The following is a 21,124-nucleotide window of genomic DNA, read 5'->3' as shown; positions in this document are numbered from 1 at the left end:
GCTTCCTCTGACGCCCACAAGCCTACTAGCAGTCGGCTACTTGATACCTTCTGTCCCGTGACCTCTGCTGGGAAAGGTCATTTATGCTCCACCCTTCCCAGTCAGCCAGTGTTTACCTCCTATCCTGATATCCCTGCTGGGGCTCGGAACTGTCTGTGCCCAACATACCTTTCTAGGGGTATCTGTGCATCTTCATTCTGTGAGGTCTGTGTGACGCCTGACACGAGCCAATGTCCAGCTAGCATCTGAAGTGGGGTTGGCAGATGTAAACATAAAGTAAAAGAAATGAGACTTGTGTGTGTTTGTGTTTGTGTGTGTGTGTGTGTGCATGTATGTGTGTTTGTGTGTATGTGTCCGTGTGTGTGCATGTGTGTGTGCGTGTGTGTGTGTGCATGTATGTGTGTTTGTGTTTGTGTGTGTATGTGTGTGTTTCTACTGGATTCTGCTAGAGAAGATGCCAAGGGGTGTGGAGACATTACCTGCCCACCTTAGGGTTGTAGGGCCTTGGAAGGATCCTGGCATTCCTGAATTACAGGTGCCTGTCCAGCAGGTTCTGCTCTGAAGAGCGACTCCCGCAGGGCCTGTTTCCATGCTAACATTTTCCTCTTAGTAAGCATCTCTATTCAGTGATGGATGCTTGACGTTTTACCCAGAGTGGCGGGGGAAGGTTGCAAGCCTTTTCTCTCTCCAGCAACATGGTCTCCATAATTTGGTCTCATGATGGACAGACTATCTTGGCTTCATTTTTGTGAGCGGGTGAAAAAGTAGCAGTTGGGAGAAAGGTTGAGAATGAACAGGCACAGGAACACACACACACACACACACACACACAGAGTCAGTGCTGCACCGTGAGCATGTCTCATCTCACTGAGCTGAGCTAATTTCACTGAAAACCATCCTTAGAAAATTGAATTAAAAAAAATCTTTCTCATGACCTATAGACTCTGTCCTCCCCCCTTGGTTTATCCCCCCCCCCGTTTTTCCAGATGCTTTTGTTTCCCTCCCCCCAACCCCCCACCTCCCCACCTCCCCACCCCTGTTTTCAGTGTAAATAGCTGATATCTCTCTTCCCTTCTGTTTTTGAAGCATCTAGTCCTGAGGCAAAGTAGACAAAAATAGCTTGAACAGTAGCCTCCGGTTGTCTTGAGAGGACAGAATGGATGCTTTCATCCTAAAGTAGCAATGTCTGATTGTCAGGGGGCTTCTGCCACAGGACTGTTATTTACCAGTTAACTGCTGGTGACTCATCCACGCTGACTGCGGGACAAATTCTTTCCATAGAAAACTCTGGGGTGTGTGTGTGTGTGTGTGTGTGCACGCACATGTGCCAGGGAGCCACTATGTAGTGTTTTCCTGTAGAGAAATCGTTTCTGACAATGAATAGACACCAGCTGGTCCTCAGCTCCCGGAGTCTTTCTAGACCCCCTGCAGTTTGTCCGCAGAGGTGCCCAGGTTTGTTCAGAAAAACTGTCTTTCGGAGTAAAAAAGTGATAGAACCAGTGCCATTTTCAGTGTCAGGTGCATCTGTGAAAATCTGGGCTTGAGCTAGAAATCCAAAGAATTCACAGTGACATCCAGCGGGGGAAAAGGGTGGGGAGAGAGAGATGTCAGCCGCCCAGCCTTTTGTTTTATTTATTTGTTGTGTTGTGCTGGGGATTAGAAACCAGGTCTTCAGCCTGGCTAGTCCTCAGCTTTCAGCTGAATAACATGAGATCCTTGGAGAGCCAGGCTTAAGTGCCGCACTGATCCATTTACGCAACAAGCGTAACAGAATACGCTCACCTGCTCCGCTCATCGATGAAGCTAATTCCAGCTCTCTGCAGCTGATTTTGCTTGTCAACATCTCTTTACTGGCTGAGGGTGATTAGGGCAAGGAAAGAAGACAAGTGCAGATTTCGAGGGGGACGAGAAGGGCTTGTCTCCTCCTGGGATGCTCTTCAATGGGGCATCCCTGGGCACTGAAGTTGGTTTCCTTCTCCAGCTTGGCTCATGGGTCTGAAATGGAGGCTAGAAAAACCACTTTTGGCCTCCTCAGTACTTACACTCGGGCTGGCCACTGATGTGGGAAGGGCTGCACTAGGCAGGAATAGTGTGGGTGAAGGGTGTCACCGAAGAGACAACACAGAAGCTGCAAAGGGACAGACTGAGAGAGTCAAGCTATCAATAGTAAAGTCTGAGTCACAGATGTAGGAATGCCACAGCTGCCCCAGCTCCTGCTTCCTTTACACAACAGAAAGCCAGTGGGCAAGACCTGCCCCAGATGACGATGACGACAGTGAAGAAATGAGTGCTTTCCCTTCCTTCTCCTCAGCCCCACCAATTCGTGTCAGCCAGCGGCAGCCTCTGAGTCAAAGCCGAGGCAGGTTGGTCGTCTCCGTTCCTCTCCGTTCCCCTGGCTCTCTTAGACCCAACACGTTAAAATATTTGCAGTAAATACCGTCTAATACTGGCTGTGCATTCTGGTTCTGAAGGATGTGTTGGCTGGCCATCTGCTCATCTCCCTGAGTGGCACAATGCCTGTCTTTTTGTCTCTTGCTTATCCACATCTCTCCCACACAGGCGGAGGTACACAATGGGTGTGTGAGGCTGGATCTGGGAGACAGGTGCAGCCTTGTGAACCAGGAAGTCCTCTGCTGGCACACCTGCCTGTGACCTGCTAGGTCACAGAGCCAAAGCCCGGAGCTGCCCTCTCGTTGGCGGCGGCGTGCACTACCCTCCTGCACGTCAAGTTAGGTCAGTCCTGGAAGCAGGAGTAGCATCGAGCACTGTTTGCTCCTTAATTGTGACTAGAGTTTCTCCCTCACACAACACAACCACGCGGTTTAAGAGGAATATGCTGAAACAGCAGAGGGAAAACAGAAGCTAGAATCTTCCCCAACTGGAGAAGTCAGATTTTAATTTCTATCTTGGATAAGGAATTGGATCCTGAAAGGCTCTCTGTTAGGGTTCTCTCTGTCCCCATTCCCCTCTTCTATTCTCCTGCTCCAACCCCCATTCACAAATAAAAGTGTGTGTGTGTGTGTGTGTGCGTGTGTGTAAAATCTCAAATGGCATTACTCAGAAAGAAATGAACTTGGAGGGGCCTTGGCAATATCTTTCTATTAAGGCCAATTTTACTTACTCAGTTTGCCCAAAAGAGGCTATAATCAGGATTGAAAGCAGCTGTCATAGGACACTAACAAGCTAACAATTGACGAGTTTACTTATGGGAACAGTCCCTGGCAGCGTGTGGCTTGGCCTCCTTCCTCCCCCGGCAATCATTTATCAGACCCTGGGAGGGGGGCCAGGGCTCGGGAACATTTTCCCCCCGCGGCAGGAATGCAAGGTGGTGTCAGTGACCGGAGATTAGGGCGCTGGAATTTTGCATTTGCTACCGCAGCAGCTGGAGCGAGTGGTTTCAGCCAGAAGACAGCGTCCGGGAGCAGGGCGCGGCCACCGTGGGGGCGGGCGTGGGAGCCGCGGCGGGGGCGGGACTTCGCGAGGCTGCCCGGTCTTGGCGTGTGGGTGCCGGGGGCGTCTCCTCGCAGCCTCCGCAGAGGCCATCGGTCTGCGTGCACGCCTAGAGTTCATTCCTGTTGCTTTCGGTGCCCTCAGCCAAGGACCCGGTTGCCATGGTGAAAGAAAAAGGTATTTATAAATATCGATCACCCTGCATGCTTGTAGAAGTTGCAATGGCCCCGCGGGGCTGGGGTACCTTACCAGCCATGATCTTTTGAAATCCGAGCAGACGAGTTTTGAGTGAAAAAAAATCTCTGTAGGACAATGTCTGTGGTTTCCGCGGAACCGAGGTTCTGAATCTCGGCCCATCGCAGTATGGCACAGCTGAGCTCAGGGTGTGCATAGCTTTTGATGAATTGCCAATGGATTTAGGATCTGGGGTTGAAACTTGCCTTCCACCTCCCACCGGAGACTACATTCTCTCCCTCTATTCATCAATGAGTTCCTTAAGATTTGCCACGAAAGGGTCCTTATACCTGGGCGGGGCTGTGTTGGGACAAGCCCAAACCTAGCTGGTGTGGCTGAGGAGCCCCTGGTGTTGGAAGGGCTTGTTATTAGCTTTAGTCATTCCTCCTGACACCTTCATAGTGGATGCCCACAGCTCCAGCGACACAGAAGACTGGGAAAAGAGGGTGGGCGTGGCCCGCACAGGTGTGTATTGTTTACCTACTGGGCGTGGCCCTGAGATTGAGATAAACCTTTGAACACTGAATTCTGGTTTAACCTATTTGTTTGGGAGATGTAAAATAACACCTCAGTTGCTTGCTTTTAGTTATCCATGTGTCTAGTATTTTAAAAGCAAAATGTAACAGACCCAGTCAGGGACAGGGGAAAGGAAGCTTTTGACCAGTACTCTCTCAGCCTTCAACCTCCATTTTCAAGAGTTGGCTTTTGTCTTTCTAGACCCTTCTGGAGTGGAATTAGATTCTCAGGTCAGAAGTGATCCTATCAGAGCTGCCAGAGGACCATCCGATGGTCATTTTTCTGACGTTAAAGGAGCACTTCGGTCCTGCTCTCTGACAAGCTTGTGATCGCTGTGGCTTCTCCTGTGGGACATCCCCCCCCACACCAGCACAGACATAGCTGCTCTTCACCCTGTCTCGAACCATCTCAATGACTTCTCTATTTCTACTTTCTGTGTGTGAGACACAGTGCTACACTTGGGTCGTGGCTGGAATTTGAGCTTGGTTCTACTGTGCTGAGGGTTGGGTTGAGCATTGTGCCTGCTTTGGCAGTGAGGAGGCCGCACCCCACGACCAAGGGACTACTCCATTCACCCACCGCTGGGGACCTTTGATGCTCAACCTGCTTTTGCCCTGATCTCTCGGTGAATAGACGGTGGTACAAATAAGGATGCTTCCTGGTTGTGTCTCCTTTATTTGGGGGACCTCCAGTGCAAAATCCAGACACTGGCATTTGCTGGAAGCTGGGACACCTTCCACCCAACCAGAATAGCATGGCCCAGGTCTCTGCAGCTAATGGATTTGAGTTCGTGTCCCAGTGTATGTAATTTATTTATGAGTGGTAGAGATTTCAAAAGCCACCTGTCTACTTTGTTCCTGTGGAGCTTCTGACAGCCCAGACCTCTGGTACGTGGTATAGATCACAGATTGGGAGTGTTCAAATAGCATCTTTCCTAAGCCTCGCATAGATTACCTATGTCCATGCTTGGGCTCTCTAGCTGGAACTCTCTGGGCAGGCTCCCAGGAGATCACATGCTAGCGTTATCTTAGCCCTCGGCCACTGATTAGAGGCTGTTCTTTCTTATTTTGAGGTCTTTGTCAGTTCATGCCGATGCTCCCCAGCTCTGACCACACTGGCTGCAGCCCATAGCGGAGAAAAGCAGGATTTCTTTGGGTGGTTTATACAAGAGTTCCAGGAAAAGAAAGGAAGGAACTATAAAGTGAAATAAATGGGCACTGGGAGATGGGCAAGCCGGGGAGTCAGAAAGGGTAAGGAAGCGGCTCAAGGCCACACAGCCAATAATTGGACCACGTGACATAATGTATGCAGATAAAGGGACCGCTCTTACCACAGCCCAGTGTGGACAGCCTTTCCACTATCTCCCTCTTTTAGCATTTCAGTACCTGGGTTAGCATCTGAAGTACAGAGACGCTCTGAGAGAGGAAACAGGTCTATCAGAACTGCCAGGAAACCTGTGCCTTTTGGCGTCTGGAATGTTCCTGGCACCACATTCTTTTTGCTTTGCCCTGCCCCCTGAGACTGATGGGGACCCTGTGGCAGGCTCAAAAGCACCCTGGTGTCCATGCCATAGAGCTAGGCAGGCCTCTGGCTCCCTGCTGTGCTCACTACAGATGCACAGGCTGCTTCGTAAGTCATTTCCCCAGCCTCTCTGCTTGGGCCTGACACAGGCTGCAGAGAAGTCCCACACTCCGCCAGCATGGCTGGCCCTGGCGAGGACCATCTGCAGCTCACACCCTTTGACCTTCATCATCTTTGTTCTCCTGACCAGACACCCATTCTCTCGCACTTGCAGACACTAATCGATCTCAGAATCTTGATGAAGTGGTTGTTTCCCCAAGGTGTTCAAGGGCTCCTTATCCTTGCTTGTACCCTCTAACGAAGAAGCAACGAAGGTTTCTGGGGGTTTATCCATCAATATCTGTCTTCTTGAAGACAATGCACACTTGCCACCATTCACCCCGGGGACCCACTGTGCTCATTTAAAAGCTGTAATTGGCTAACTGATACCTGTTCTGGCACAGTTTCTAAACTAATCTGTTTCTTTTTTGTTGTTGTTGTTTGTGTGTTTGTTTGTGGGGGGGAGTGATAAGTAAACCCCAGAGATAAAGTTATAAACATATCTCATTTAAATAATAAAGGTGATTATGGGTTGGAGCCTATGCGGCCAAGTGTGAAAGAATAAAGAATTCAGCTGCAAAAGTGACATAGCCAGGTAAACCGAGTTTTAGACTTGGGCTTCTTCTGTGTTTGCTTTTTGTAGAGGTCTCGATATTCATTCTCCTACAAGGGAGGGATGTCCGATCTCTAGGTGACATTTGAGGGTAGGGAGAGTGTGCACACATCATACATACACACACACACACACACACACACACACACACACATACACACACGCACAGAGGTGGGGTGAGGGGGGGGGGAGAGAGAGACAGAGAGAGAGCGAGCACGTGCAAGCAGTGTCTCTACAGCAAGATTTTTTAGCTTCTTTCCTTAGCATTCAGTCAGCTCCTTCTGTGGTTCTGTCCTGAGTATAGCAAGGTTTTTAGCAGCTCTCAGTTCTGTCCTCTCCCCTACTGGACATTGGTGGCATTGGCCTTTCACTTGTGGCAGCTGAAAATGTCTCCAGACATTGCTAGATATCCCCCAGGGGTGTGGGTGGGGCAGGAAAAGAGTGACAAAATCACCCAGCTAGGAACAAGGGGACTCTAGGACCCTTGGGCTCTAGTGTCCTTCAGGTTTAGGTAGTGGAGTCTCCTCAGCGTGAGTGAGAAGCAGACAGACTCCTCATAGGAAGCCAGCGGAACCACCACCACAGGCAGCTTGGCACTTGTTCCAGATGATGGGGGTGGGGTGGGGGCGGCTCTATTTCCTGGCTCATTTCAGTTGCTGAAAATGGACTGAGTGTTCTCAGAAGCAGGTGTGGCCACAGAGGTTCTTCCTTTCTTCCCCCTTAGGACTCACGAAGTCCACTCCTCCACAGCGTCATCCTACCCCGCATGCTCTTTCTGGGTTAGGGAGACCCCCTGAACTTACAGGGCACAGTGGCTGCCCTTGTCCGTCTCCTGTTGGAGTCAGATGGGCTCCCTCGTGACTGGTAGGAAGTGGGTGTCTGGAAGAAGCATCTCAGCTGAGGTTCGACTTCAGTGTTGACTTCAGGGTTTTCTGATCAGCCATCTTGCAGCAGAGGGCTCTTGACCTGGGGCTTTGAAGACTGGGGATGTCTGGATATGTGACAAAAGAGAGTGGAAATAAAATAGTAGATTCGAGAGGAGCCCCCATGTAAGGATGGATGAAATAGAGATCCCTGGCCAGGGATGTGATAGAGAATGGGAGGGGTGGCCAAGTCACACAGTCCTCCTGGGAGTCCCTAACAGAACACGCTTGGTGGCTTAGACAGCAGGAAGGTATTGTCTCAGTTCTGGAAGACTCAGGTCCACAGTGAAGATTTCTGCAGAGCTGGTTCCTGCTGGCTGAGTCCCCAGGGAAGAGGCTGTGCCTCTGCTGCTGCCCCACCAGCCCTCGTTGTCACCCACCCCTTTGCTTGTAGAACCATCGTGGCGTCGCTGCCTCCAAACCTGTGTCAGTCACACTGGGCATCTGTCTGTCATATCTTTCCCACTTTCTGTAGATGTGCTGGTGAATGATGATAATAGTGACCCCTCCTTTTAATCTGATTGCCTAAGTAAAGTCCGTCTCTAAATAAAGACCATATTCTGAGGTCTTGAGGGTTAGGACTTGGATGTGGATCTGCGGAGGCTGGAGGTGGGATGCACCCGGTCACACTTGGCAGCTCACCTAGGTTAGACCTGGATAGGATCTGAGAGAGATTGGAGAAGAAGACATAGAGTAATTAATTACAGTGGGACTGGGGAGAGGGAGAGGGAGGGGAGAGGGGGAGGGGGAGGGGAGGGGAGGGGAGGGGGAGGAGGAGAGAGGGAGGGGAGGGGGAGGGGGAGAAGAGGTTTCTCTGAACCAGTATCTAGGATAAGGCACTGGTGTATGATTAGAAACGTATGGTCTAGCTAGTAGATACTGAGAGTTCATGGCCAGCTTACAAATTCAAGTGTGCCCAATGACGTTATGACAGATATTATATCACAAAGGTCCCTACGTGAGAACTCCATAACTGTGTAACCAAAAAAAAAAAAAAAAAATCACGTGTAAGTTCGTGATTCTGTGTTAGGCTTCACTCATAGCTATCCTGGGGTGCCACGCTCTTAAAGAAGATTTTAGAAGTGGGTCTTTCATTCCTTTGGTGGTGTCCATGAAAAGCTGGCACTACACCTTGCTGGTCATAGCTGCTGTCTTCAGCGTCTTCTAAGGCTTGGCATATCTACAAGCCACATCTCTTGCTCCTATGTCTCAGATGTGACCCACAGACGGACCGGCATCAGTAACCCTCTTAGTCATCCCACTCGCAGCTGAAAACCCTAAATAACAAGGAAAAGTCCAAAGCCCCCTGCTTGTCCTCTAGGTTTCTCCCCAAGTCCTAGAGAGCTTCCTCCCTAGCACCATGTAAACCAATGGCTTCTGAATCCATCTCGTTTGATCCCACTTGTAACAAACGCTGCCGTTAAATCTGTGGTCAAACGTGTGAACAGGAGCTTTTCATACTCTGCCTTTAGTCTTTCAGGGTGTTCCCACTCCACAACTGGGGGGAAGGAGGTCATGGGAGTTGGAGCACATGTTTAGCCAGAAGAGGGACGATCTGAGGTCTTCCCCAGCTTCCTCCCCATCGGACTCCCCAACCCTGTGCTCGCTACCGCCTCTCTTTTATTGCAGCCTTGTGTGAGGGGATGTCCCCTCCAACCCGGGCCCCTGGTAAGAACAACAAATGCCCTCTTTCTTTGCCTTATCAGAAACTGAGTTCTGCTTCCTTCTAAAGCTTCTCGGAGGCCCAGCCCTTCATGAACTCTTCCCAGATGGCTCTCCACACCTAAGTCAACAGCAGAGCTAGACATTTGTCACCTATGTGGCCTGAGCACACACTGTGCTCTCCTCAAGCATGGGTTGACCTCATAGATGAACGTGTAAACAGCCTGGAGAGGAGGGAGGTGTTGCTGCCTGGGTGGTAGCTGCTTTCCCCTTGGATGCCATTGGTCACAGACACCACCCACCCAGGGAACACACTACCTGATGGCACTGAAACCCACTGCTGCCTCCTGAGAGGTTTTAGAACCGTGGATATTTGAGTGTCGTGTAAGGATCCCACATGTGCCTGAAGCCACAGGTCATCTTTCAAGACCTTCTTTCTCAGTGAAGAACCCTTCCAGTTCAGGGGTCAGTGTTCAAGGATTCCCGTCCTCGGCCCTGCCACCACCCTGTTCCTGACAAGGTCTTTTTTTTTTTTTTTTTTTTTTTTCTCACCTTACCTCGAAGATCTGAGTGTTTTGTTGCTGTTGATTTTTTGTGTGTGTGTGTCTTGGTTTGGTTTTAGCTTTGGCTTGAGGCAGGGTCTCAAAGTGCAGCCCAGGCTAGCTTCAAACTCATAATTCCCCTGCCTCAGTATCCTAAGTGCTAAGATTGTAGGTGTGTACCATTTCTCTTAACCCCAAGGTTTTTAAGGGAACACCAAGCTTGTTTCCTAGCATCTAAAAGGAAATTACTAATTTAAAAGAGTTCCACAGGCTACCATGATTTCATAATCAACGTTCTTGATCCATGACTTATTCACACAACTCAGCTGTGAGCTTTTCAGCTTGGGGAAGCTCCGGTTTTTGACATAAACATCCCGCTCAAGACAGAAACAAACAAAAAGCAAAATGAATGAATGAATGAATGAATGAATGAATGAATGAATAAATAAATAAATAAATAAATAATAAATGCAAGTGTGAATTGCTCTTACCCAGGAAGGTACTACTCACACCAATGTAGCTATGACAGCCCCACCCCAGCATGGCTGTCTGTAGTGTATAGCTCCCATGGCTGAGGAAGGGAGGTCACATAGAAAAAAAAGATCATAACAGATGTCCTGCCCTGTGGCCCGGACTTTCCCCAAGCTCCTGAAAGCAACGTCGAGTGGACATCTGTGCTAGGGTTGGCCCACTCTGTCCTTAACCTGCTCCCAGACTTGGGGAATCGGCCTCTTCCTTTCCAAGTAACAAGGCAGGTTGAAAGAATTATGTCACATTACCAAAACCCTCATTAAAGGCCAAACACCCATGAAAACCAGAGCCGAGCCTGGTGTCACACAACCCCAGTCCTGGGTGGGAAGAAGCAGGTAGATCGATGGGGCTCCCGAGTTAGCCTGTTTGGCAAGTTTGAGGCCAATAAGAAAACTTTTCTTAAAAATCACCACCGCCACAAAACCCACAAGATGTGTGGTACATGAGTATGACCCAGGGTTATCTTCTGACCTGCACAACTGTACAGTTCTGCACAAGCACATACACACACACACACACACACACACACACACATACACACACACATACACACACACATACACATACACACACACATACACACACACATACACACACACACATACACATACACACACACACACACACACACACACACACACACACAAACAACAAATCGAATTTCCCAACTTCTTGAAGGAAGAACATGCTGGGGGCGGTAGTGGGGAATGGGGGGTGACGCTCCCATGAGATGCGCCTTGGCACGGACTTAGAGGTGGTGGCTTCTCTGTGCCACATTCATGGTCCACTGTTAGCTGAGCAGGAGGGGCCTGTGACAGTGTCAAAGTCGAAGCACTGAGCATTTTCCAGAGCCAGCATTAGAGAGCCAGAGAATTTTCCAGAAGTTTCACTGGTCACAGTGGCATGGGAACTCTTCCCATTGTGGTTGGGCTGGTCTGGGTGCATGGCAGCTGACAGCAGGCCAGCTTCCTACTTCATTGTGTGTGAGCTGAGGGCCACTCGGGCCCGCAGGAATGTTTATCCCTCACTGGCAGGAGCTTCGAATTCAAGGGCAAATTTTATTAGTGATGGAGAGAGGGAATGTTTGTTGTGCATGACCTCTTTCCTCTGAGACGTGTTTTCACACAGAGTGACATGATTCGTGCTGCTAGGGTCCTGACATGATTAATATTATTATGGTCCAGCGTGCCCTGGGGCACTAGGAGTGAGTCTGGGTCCTGCTGTAATCAAACAGGCTGACTTGTTTGAATAACTTAGGCTTACCAAGGAAGATGCTAGAAACAACAACAACAACAACACCCAGAACCCAAAAAGCAAAAAACCATCTATAGGTAAACTGTGGTCTAGGGTTAGGGTCTCAGACTTTAACAAGCAGAGTCTCCTGAGATGTGGAGTGAGGGGAGCTTGTGAAATTTAAGAGTTCTGAATCCCTGAGGAGTGAGGGGAGCTTGTGAAATTCAAGAGTTCTGAATCCCTGACCGCAGAGCTTCTGATCTCCCAGATCTGCGACAGAGCCTGACTCTGTTCAGGTAATCTTGATGGTCCTGGCCCAGGGCCTACACTTTGACTTTGAATGGATGGTCCACAGTTTCTGTGGGTACAAGAATCGATCCTGCAGGTGGCTCCCTGTTTTTACATCACTAATGTCTCCACTCCCCCTGCAAACCTCATCTTGTTCACAATGACCAGGTGACAAAGGTAAAGTAACAGACATGTTGCTGGCCAGAGGCTCTGCTGTGTAGAGTGAAGCTGTGTTACATAATAGAGCCAGCCTCCTGTGACATCATTGCAGCCATGAAAATGCTGTCATTGCCTGATCCTGTGTGTGCACTGGGTGGGTGGAAGTTACAAGGTAGTTTTTGTGAGGTGAGTTGGAGCTCACTGTAGCTCCAGGAAGGAGTCATTGGTATCTGCCATGATACAAGTGTGTACAGATATGCACAGGTGCCCTGTGCTCCAGGTGTGATCCAGGTGTGTACAATATGCACAGGTGCCCTGTGCTCCAGGTGTGATCCAGGCGTGTACAATATGCACAGGTGCCCTGTTCTCCAGGTGTGATCCAGGTGTGTACAATATGCACAGGTGCCCTGTGCTCCAGGTGTGATCCAGGTGTGTACAATATGCACAGGTGCCCTGTGCTCCAGGTGTGATCCAGGTGTGTACAATATGCACAGGTGCCCTGTGCTCCAGGTGTGATCCACCGTTTTCAGAGTTGGGGGTCATGCTTCCTGGGCTGATGGAGCTCTGTGGAACTCTTGGGTAAAAGATAATACATTTGGTGTTCAGCTCCCTAAAGCTACAACTCTTTGTTTATTTAGTCTCTGGAGAGCCAAAATACATTATTTTAAAAGCGGGGGTGTTTCGTTCACTGCTGCTAAATCCTGTCTACACCCAAGGCATCTGTATCCTTCGCCTTTCTTTTTTTTTTTTTTTCTGCTGCTCCGCATTTAAAACGCTGTGAGAGACTAAGAGCAGTGGATGGATATCAAAAATAGCAAGGCTTTAGTCCTCACTGAAATGCCCAATGGAAAATAGGAAAGAGGTTTGAGAAAACAACAGGATCTCTGGGTCCCCTGGGAGGAGAGAAGTCTCCACAGATGGTGCACAAGTTAGATGTGTGTCTCGTGTTCTAGGTTCCCATCTTAGTAGCCAGTCAGGGGTCAGTTGATGGCAGGAAGGGAACCTGCTGGGCTGTGGCTCCAGCACTTGGGAGGCTAAAGCAGGAAGGTCATAGTTCAAGGTCATCTTTCAGGGATTTTTGAGGCCAGCCTGAGTTACATGAGACCCTGTTTCAAAATCAAAAATAGACAGCAAGCAAACCTCCAAAAACAGGCAACAGACCTCAATAAAACTGATTTGATCAAGGTCATTACGAGAATCCCACTGCTGTGGTTCACTAGCAAGCCTAGGCTGGGTCCTCCAGGTTAGCAAGAGCAGAGGGGTGGATGCTTAGAACCACACACAATCTGTGGTTAGCATGGCAACTCTGAGACCCTCTCACCTTCTGTAGGTTAATGTTAGTGTTGGGAGGGGTGCTGGTAAGACCACAGCCAAGGAAGAGAGTGGTGACAAGGAGAGGTTGTAGACAGTGTCGTGTGGGGACTCAGAGGAGGAGTTGTTGTCTTGAAGGAAAAGGAATGAGCTTTGTCAGGCAGGGAGCTTTTAGGGTTCTGTCAGCCTCTTACAGCAGAACTGGCTCAGTGGTTGATTCAGTTCGCATCTGCAACACTGTATCTACTCCAGAGTAATTACCATGAACATTGGGTGAGCCAGCAAGGGAGCCAGCGCTGTGTGTGTGGGGGTGGGGGGTGGGGGGATGCTATCTGATGTTCAGACTTGGGGAAATTGTTTACCAAACCCTAAGTGAGAAAATTGACCTAGATACAGAAGCAAATAAAATTCCCTTTCTGTCAGTGAACTCTCATAAGTACCTGTGGAGCAGTTCGTCTGAGAACTGTTAAACAGATACATGGTGGCAGGGCAGAGGTGGTTGGCTCTGTTAGGTGGTTATGGCTGACCGGGCTCTGAGGGATGAAGAGAAGTGCAGCCTTGGATAAAGGATTATTGAGGGACTCTGTCAAATTGATGAGACAGACTCCATGAAGGGTAGGCTGTACCTGGAGAAACACACACACACACACACACACACACATGTATGGCAGGGTGTACTGCTCCCAGCAAATATGGCGGTGGCATGAGAAAGGCTTTCTGTGTCAGAAAGGAACCTCCAAAAGCTGGCAGGTGACTTAACAAAGTAGAGACGGGGATCATTGGAGAGTTTGTCCCACTCTGAAGAAGATAGGCTACCACTCCCATAGGGGACCCTAGAAAACCTTCCATTTTCAAAGGCATCTAAAGATTCTTGTGTAGGCGCTCTATGTGTTTAGATGCTAGCAAATAATTTGTATAGATTAATTGTGTGGCCCAAGCAGGAGCCTGTGGCCAGAGCAATGGAGAAGGAGCTACAGGTTAAGCTCTGGGTCTCACCAGTACAAACAGGAAAAGGTCCACCCCTCCCTGGCAAGCTCAATACGGATGCCCACCAGCATCTAAATAAAAGTCATGTGATAGATACTTCAGGGGAGGCGCTGGCCCAGGATTACTTGGTCAACTCAACTGAACTCAATGGTCTTTTTGCAGAACTCAGTGTTACACGGCTTTGTTTAGGCATTTTTTTTGGTTTTATCCGTCTTTTGATTGTATATTTTGGTTTCATTTTTTGTTTTTATGTAGTTTTTTTTTAATGTGTGTGTTTCTTGTTCTTTGTTGTTGTTTTTTAAACAGAGAAAGGACAAGCATAGAGTTGTGTGGGTAGGAGGCGGGGAGGAGCTGGGAGGAGCTGGGGGAAGTGAGATCAGAATATATTTTATAAAAAATTTGTAATTAAAAATTAATAAGATAATGAAAACTATTGCTGATTTTTAAAAAGGCCACGTGAGGCATCCAAGCCTTCGTTCTCTGCTCTAACTAAAATACACTGACCCGCGCTCCATACAACTGATTTTGTGTTCCAAAGAATCAAGCTCAGAAGTTTGAAATCCGCCTGATTAGGACATGTGCACCCTGTGACATTTTCTCTTATTTTGTGTTGTGCTTACCATTGTTCTGAAGTAGCCTCCTGTGGCTAGGCTGCCCTCCAGCCTCATTATGAGGATAAGTTTGGACTTCTGACTTCCTGCCCCTACCTTCTGAGGGCCGGGGTTACAGGTGTGCACCGCCACACCCAGTTTCTGCATCGATGGGGGCTTGAACCTGGGGTGCTGTCAATGCTGGCTGAGCACGTTGCAGCCTGAAAACTGAGCCCACCATGTAAGTTTTACTGGAAACAGAGTAAGGTTCTTCTGTGGACAAGCCTAGGTCTACCCTGGGTGTTCCTGTCTCAGGGCTAGTGGGCACATTTTGATATAATAGGTGATTTTTCGCTTGGAACTATGAAAGTTTCAATGAGATTTCTGAATCTCTGATGTCCTAACCAGGGCATAGCTGCTCAGTCATGCGTAATGTCACCCGGCCATGGCTCGCTGAGCTCTTGCTTCCCCTCTTGGGCATCACATCCGTCATAGCACTCATTCTTGATGTATCAAGGCCTTTCTATAAAAAATTAAAACTTTGAGGCTCTGGAGAGAGCGCTTAGAGAGCGTTTCCCTTCCCTCAGGAATGTCTGAGAGACTAGAGGTTTGTAGCAGGACCTCCCCTGTAGCAGGAAGAGCTTGGCCATTCCTTGGGGTCAGGGTGTATCTGTCATCACTCCTGTCTTAACTTTGGAAGCTCTCCGGTGACATACAACAGGACTCTAAAGGAACCAGGACTTGCCTGAGCCCAAGAGTGCCTTCTGGTCATTGGAAGGAGCCAAGAGGAGCCATGTCCAGGCAAGGGGCCTCGTCGGCCCACCCGTTTCCGCCCTGTCTGTACTTTGTCTCAAGCAAAGCAACATGTGTAATCCTGTAAGGTCAAGATCGCACAGGCCCGCAGGGGTTGGCTTCCTGCTGCCAACTCGTCCTGCTTTTCAACTGTAAGACCTCCCTGACGTGACGGCTTTTACCGGTTGGGCTCTTGGACCCTCAAGTAGTGTTTTGATGATGGAGCCCATCTCTATGTGGTGGGGTAAAATGTGATGTTTGATTCAGAGGCGTGTTGACCTTGCAGGAACAGTGTCTCAGTTCGGAGTTGACAGTTGTGTGGCTTGGGACTCATTTTTGGAGGAGGCGTCCACCTACTCAGCCATCCCCACTGGCTGTTCCACATCACCCTGTCTGCTCAGAAGACAAGCCATTCAGCTTCCCTCTAGCTGTTCCCTATAGGGAGCTCTGTTCTGAGGAGCCTCTGGCCAGAGGGCTGAGCTAGAGACTTAAAGACTTTAAACTCCCATGTTGCCGTGAATTCCTCACCGAAAGATACACTGAGCCCATGATTCCAGGGAGAGACCAGGTCTCAGAAATCAGGGTTAGCAGCTCCAGGGTAATAACGCCTGAACTGAGCCAATGTCCTGCTTCCATACCATCCATCCACAAACACTCATACACATCTCCACATATGTGCGCACGCGCACACACACACACACACACACACACACACACACACACTCACACGCACACACATATGTGCCATCGTTCAGTATGTTATTTCAAGATATAGCCTCTTTGAACTTCCAAAAATGTGTCCTAAAGTCTGAGTTTTGTGAGCAGCCAATCACCTACTGACACAGCCTCATGTTTTTACCTTTGGTGGCTCACTCCCATGCTGATGGTCCTCCAAGAGGGTTGTGTTTATGGAAACCCCCATGTGAGGCACCGGCTGGCTTTGACGGCTCTTGTTCCAATTTCTTTTTTTTTTTTTTTTTTTTTTGGTTCTATTTTTCGGAGCTGGGGACCGAACCCAGGGCCTTGCGCTTCCTAGGCAAGCGCTCTACCACTGAGCTAAATCCCCAACCCCGTTCCAATTTCTTATACCCGGCTTGTTCTCAGGCTCCTTTCTGAGAGGCACATGCACAATGGATCCTCATTACCGTGCAAATGTGGGGGAGCTAACACTAACAGGCACCAACCAAACCTGTTGCTTTGTTTGAAATCTATAGAGAAAACAGTAAGTCTTTGGAATTTACAGAGCCTAAGACTGAGTAGAGGGAAGAGTGGCAGCTTATGGGCACAGGATTTCTTTTGGAGGTAGTGAGAAATGTTTCAGGGTCAAAGTACAGTGGGGGCTGGCAGATAGCTCAGCCGGTAAAGTGCTCACCTTGCAAATGCAAGGGCCTGAGTTACATCCCCAGAGTCCACTTAATAAAATCTGGGTGTGGTGGACATGCTTATAAGCCTAGCACCAGGGTGACAGAGACAGGAAGGTATCTGGGAGCTCCCTGGCAAGCCAGCCTAGCCTATGTGGCACATTCCATACCTATGAGAGGCCCTGATTGTAAAGAATTGTGGGTGATGCCCAGGAAATGACACCCAATATTATCCTTTGGCTTTCATACACATTTGCACTAAATGCACATGTATGCAGTACACACATAGATAGACAGACACAGAGAGGCAGGCAGACAGCCAGACACACAGACACACATAGAGACACACACAAAGACACAGAGAGGCAGACAGACAGACATACATACGGACACACACAGAGACATGCAGAAACACACACAGACACAGAGAGGCAGACAGACAGACACATACACACACACACACACACACACACACAGCAGAACACACACTGGAACCCGTGAATGTGCACACACACAGATTAGACAGCGGCGATCACTGCAGAACTCTGAAGCTATACAAGGACTGCCAAATTGCACACTTTAATGGATGTGTTGTACAACATCCAAGTGTGTCTCACTAAAAGGACTTTTTTAGTGAGAACTCCTGCCTCAGTGCTCTGGAAGGCTGACATGATGACTCAGAGCTCAGAGAATCCAGGGTGACATGGACGGTTCTGACAAGAAGCAGGCACCCATCCCTGAAAGTCAGAAGACAATGCAGCCTGTCACTCAACATAAGTGACTCGAGGTGGCGCGTGTGGACATTCTGCAACCAAGGGCCTTAGACTGTGACCCAACTTAAATGTCCCCACGCTGAAACACCCAGTGACAGCCACGGCTTCTGCTTAGTCCTCTTCTGTCAGGAAGACACTGAACCCCGGCATTCGTCCCACTTACAGCTCTTCTGATCAAGGGGGTCGGATTGTACAGAGGAGGGAACTGAGGCTCGGAGACGAAAAGCACGCAGTTCACGGTCACAGCCTTAGGCAGAGCAGAGCTAGGAATGGCACTGAGTCTAACCAGGACCCCTTGGGCCAGCACAGCTCTCACCACACTCCCACATTGGAGCCCAGGAGCTCACATTTCATTCGTGGTGTGAACTGAACTCCTCCACAGAGGAGACCAGACCACACTCATCGAAGCCCTCATCTCAAGATGCAAATAAGGACCTTTAACTTCTAGGTTCCTTAGTTTGTTCTTCAGAGATATGGGGAGGGCAGCCTCATTCCCTGCCTTACACAGCTTTTTGGCCTCGCTTACACTGCCCTCCAGCCAAACCTGGTTTCCTAATACACCCAGACACATGCAATCCCACTCTTTTTGAAGATTTATTTATTTTATATATGTAAGTACACTGTCGCTGTCTGCAGACACACCGGAAGAGGGCATCGCATCCCACCTCAGATGGTTGTGAGCCACCATGTGGTTGCTGGGAATTGAACTCAGGGCCTCTGGAAGAGCAGTTGGTGCTCTTAACCGCTGAGCCATCTCTCCAGCCTTCAGGGTCGTATTATTCTTCCCAGTCAGTTCTGCCTGCCTCAGAGACCCAGCTGGAGCTGCCCATATGCAGTTCCTGCTCCTCTGCTCTTGTGAGAGCCTGGCAGGCACGCCAGGTTAGAATGGGTTCACACCGCCTGTAGGAAGTTAAATTCGCCTGTGGAGGAGACTCCACTGAGGTGTTTGTTTACCATTTCCGCCTGTGCTTCATTCAGGGAGCTAGCCACTTCCTTTCCATTGATGCAGGGATGAGCCCTCGCAGTAAAATAAGAGAATGGACAAGTCGCCAGGGTTAATGCTGCCTGTCACCTGGATGCCTCGCAAGGTGACAGGTAGTGTGTGTTGGCCTTCGTTTGCAAAGGCCACACCCTGCAAAGTTAGGTCACACTGAAATCCTGAACAGGCTGAACTTCAGGTCTGGGAGGAGCCAGGACTAGAGAGCAGCTTTAGAGTCTGCGACTTGCCTGACACTGCAATTGGCAAAGCCCGTGGACACTGGCTTGCGCTTTTCTCTCCCAGTGTGGATGCCGATGCTAGAGGCCCCCAGGGGAGGTGAGTTCCGATGTCCGTTCCCAGGGGAGGAGTGAGAGCCTTTTTGAGGAAGGTTTCAAATACCTGTACTACAACTTGCAAACACTCAAAGGCCAAGAAAGCCTCACTCTGCTGTGACAGTGTGACCTTGGCACAGCAGTACCCAGTCAATGTTTAACGGTCAGCCTTCCGGTGGGCATAGAGGAAGATGGGGATTGGTAAAGCGTGTTGGTTTCCATGGTGTAGATACCTCTCTCTCTGAGCAACCTTGAAGCTACCAAGGAAGGCCATTGGCTACATAGCTGGCTGTCCTAGAGTCCCCACTGCCGGAGCAAATTGTAACCTCTGAAAGCTCAGTTTTCCTGTCTGTAGGATGGGTCTGTTGTAATTTTTGGCCACTTTCTTATATGGTGTGAAATGCTGTGCGGACATTAACCATCCCACGAGCCTGTCTGGAATGCTGTACTTAGCTGGTTAGTAGCTCCAGAGGTGTTCTAGAAGGGCAGAGACGACTGGGAGGCTGTGTGTGGTTCTGACCACTGGTTTGTTCTGTACGGGACACCGCAGTCGACGCCTTAGATCTTCACTTTGTTGTTTACCCGGCTAAGGAGTCTGGGTTAGGAACCGAGGGATGGGAGCCATGGCGGGTCCTCATCTTACACACTCTGACCTTCCCTCTTGACTCATATCCCTACAGATGGCTCAAATGGCATCCCAGTGCCTTCCTGTCTCACAATCAGGATGGCCCTGGCTCTCTCCCAGCCCATTAAGATGTGGTGATCTGCCAGGAGGGTTTGACTTGATCCAGTTCTAAGAGGAATTTCTGGTGCAGGGACAATTTACGGTCTCCAGGTGGCCTTAAACGTTCTATAAAATTCCAGGGTTTTCTGTCCCATTTCAGACCTTCCTGTGTATAGGTTCCTGACTGTCCTTTGTGACATTCAGCTGACAGACACAGGTTTCAGTGCTAACCCAGAAAGAAGTGAGCTTCACATAGGCTGTCCTGCCGCCCTGGCTGACTGCGGTTGACTGCTGTATTGTCTCGGGGAAGTTGAGGCACTCGACTGACGAGGGAAGGGATGGACCAGGTCCCTTAATTTCCAGAGCAGAGTCCACCTGCTGTCGGAGATCCTTGGGACTTGCCCATTAGGACCGCACCGTAAGGTAAAATTCCAGCTGTCAGAGAGAGGGCATAGGAAAGCATTGACTGGGTCACAGCAGTCACAGGTGTGTCCAGGAAGTCACTCTTGGGAGGGAGGGAAGACAAGGCTGATGACGTCATTCTCTCTGAGACCCACCTTCTTGTGCAGCAGGCATGTGGAGCACGGAAGCACATGTGATGTGAGTCACTCCAGGCAACCGCCCAGCCGTACAATGGTTATCTCAGAGCCTCCCCACCTTGAGGGGAATCAGATTAACTGGATTTGAGCCTGGCCTGTTTCTATCCTCAGGAGCTCGGCAGAGGGGTTAGCAGGTTGCCATAGTCAAGGCAAATGGAGGACAGGGACACCTTCCTCATAGAAAGCCACAAGTGGCACAGGTAGACAAGAACAGAGCCCACCTGAGGGACTGTTTGTGCCAAGTAATAACCCTGATTACCAGACTCACGAGGTATCAGAAAAGGAGGTTGCAGAGGCCAATTCAAGAGAAGGCTCGTTTGGACCACTAATGACAGGGTAGCCTCCCGTGCAGCTTCTGGTAACTACCACTTGCCACAGCAGGAAGTGAGCCGCAGAGTAAACTGCACATTAGGAACCCTGTGCATAAATTTATTTAACTGCTTGCATTTCTCATTTCCTGTACCGCTCTAGCTCAGAGAAAGGGAGTGGGAGGTGGGAGGGAGCACAACTCAAGGATGTGCTTAGAAGGCAACAGAAGCCGGGAAAGTTAGGCAGTGTGCAGTGGCTGCAACACAGACTCCCAAGGGGATAGGCATCCTGTCTTTAGGCAGAATCTGTGTGTGCGTGTGCGTGTGTGTGCGCGCGCATATATATGTATGTGCATGTGAGTGCTCATATGTGTATGCGTGCATGTGTGTGTGCATGTGTGAGTGTGCTCATGTGTGCGTGCACATGTGTGTATAAGTGTGTGTATATGCATGTATGTGTATGTGCATGTATTTCAAGTGTATGCTCATATGGGTGCGTGTGTGTGTGTGTGTGTGTGTGTGTGTGTGCATGGGGGGCAGGGAGGGGGCACAGAGAGAGAGAGAGAGAACGAGAACGTGCTCTAATGGGGAAGAAGC

The 21,124-nt window shown here is 49.5% G+C and overlaps 1 protein-coding gene across 49 annotated transcripts in view; it reads left to right on the top strand.

The window, feature by feature from the left end:
* Ablim1 (actin-binding LIM protein 1) overlaps positions 1-21,124 on the top strand; it is a 296,678-nt gene that overhangs the window by 122,387 nt on the left and 153,167 nt on the right. For 14 of the 49 annotated variants that reach the window (XR_015621690.1, XR_015621688.1, XR_015621686.1 and 11 more), the window contains exon 1: positions 3,524-3,627. Coding sequence is in view for 11 of the 14 variants with exons in the window: in XM_087552277.1 (XP_087408403.1) it covers positions 3,612-3,627 (16 nt within the window). In the remaining 3 variants the exon portion in view is untranslated. 49 annotated transcript variants of the gene reach the window in all.

Source organism: Rattus norvegicus, chromosome 1 (assembly GCF_021556685.1).
Source record: "Rattus norvegicus strain SHRSP/BbbUtx chromosome 1, alternate assembly SHRSP_T2T, whole genome shotgun sequence".
In the NCBI taxonomy this organism is placed as follows: domain Eukaryota; kingdom Metazoa; phylum Chordata; class Mammalia; order Rodentia; family Muridae; genus Rattus; species Rattus norvegicus.
The sequence above is the reverse complement of the archived record's forward strand: the minus strand, read 5'-3'. Positions and strand labels throughout refer to the sequence as shown.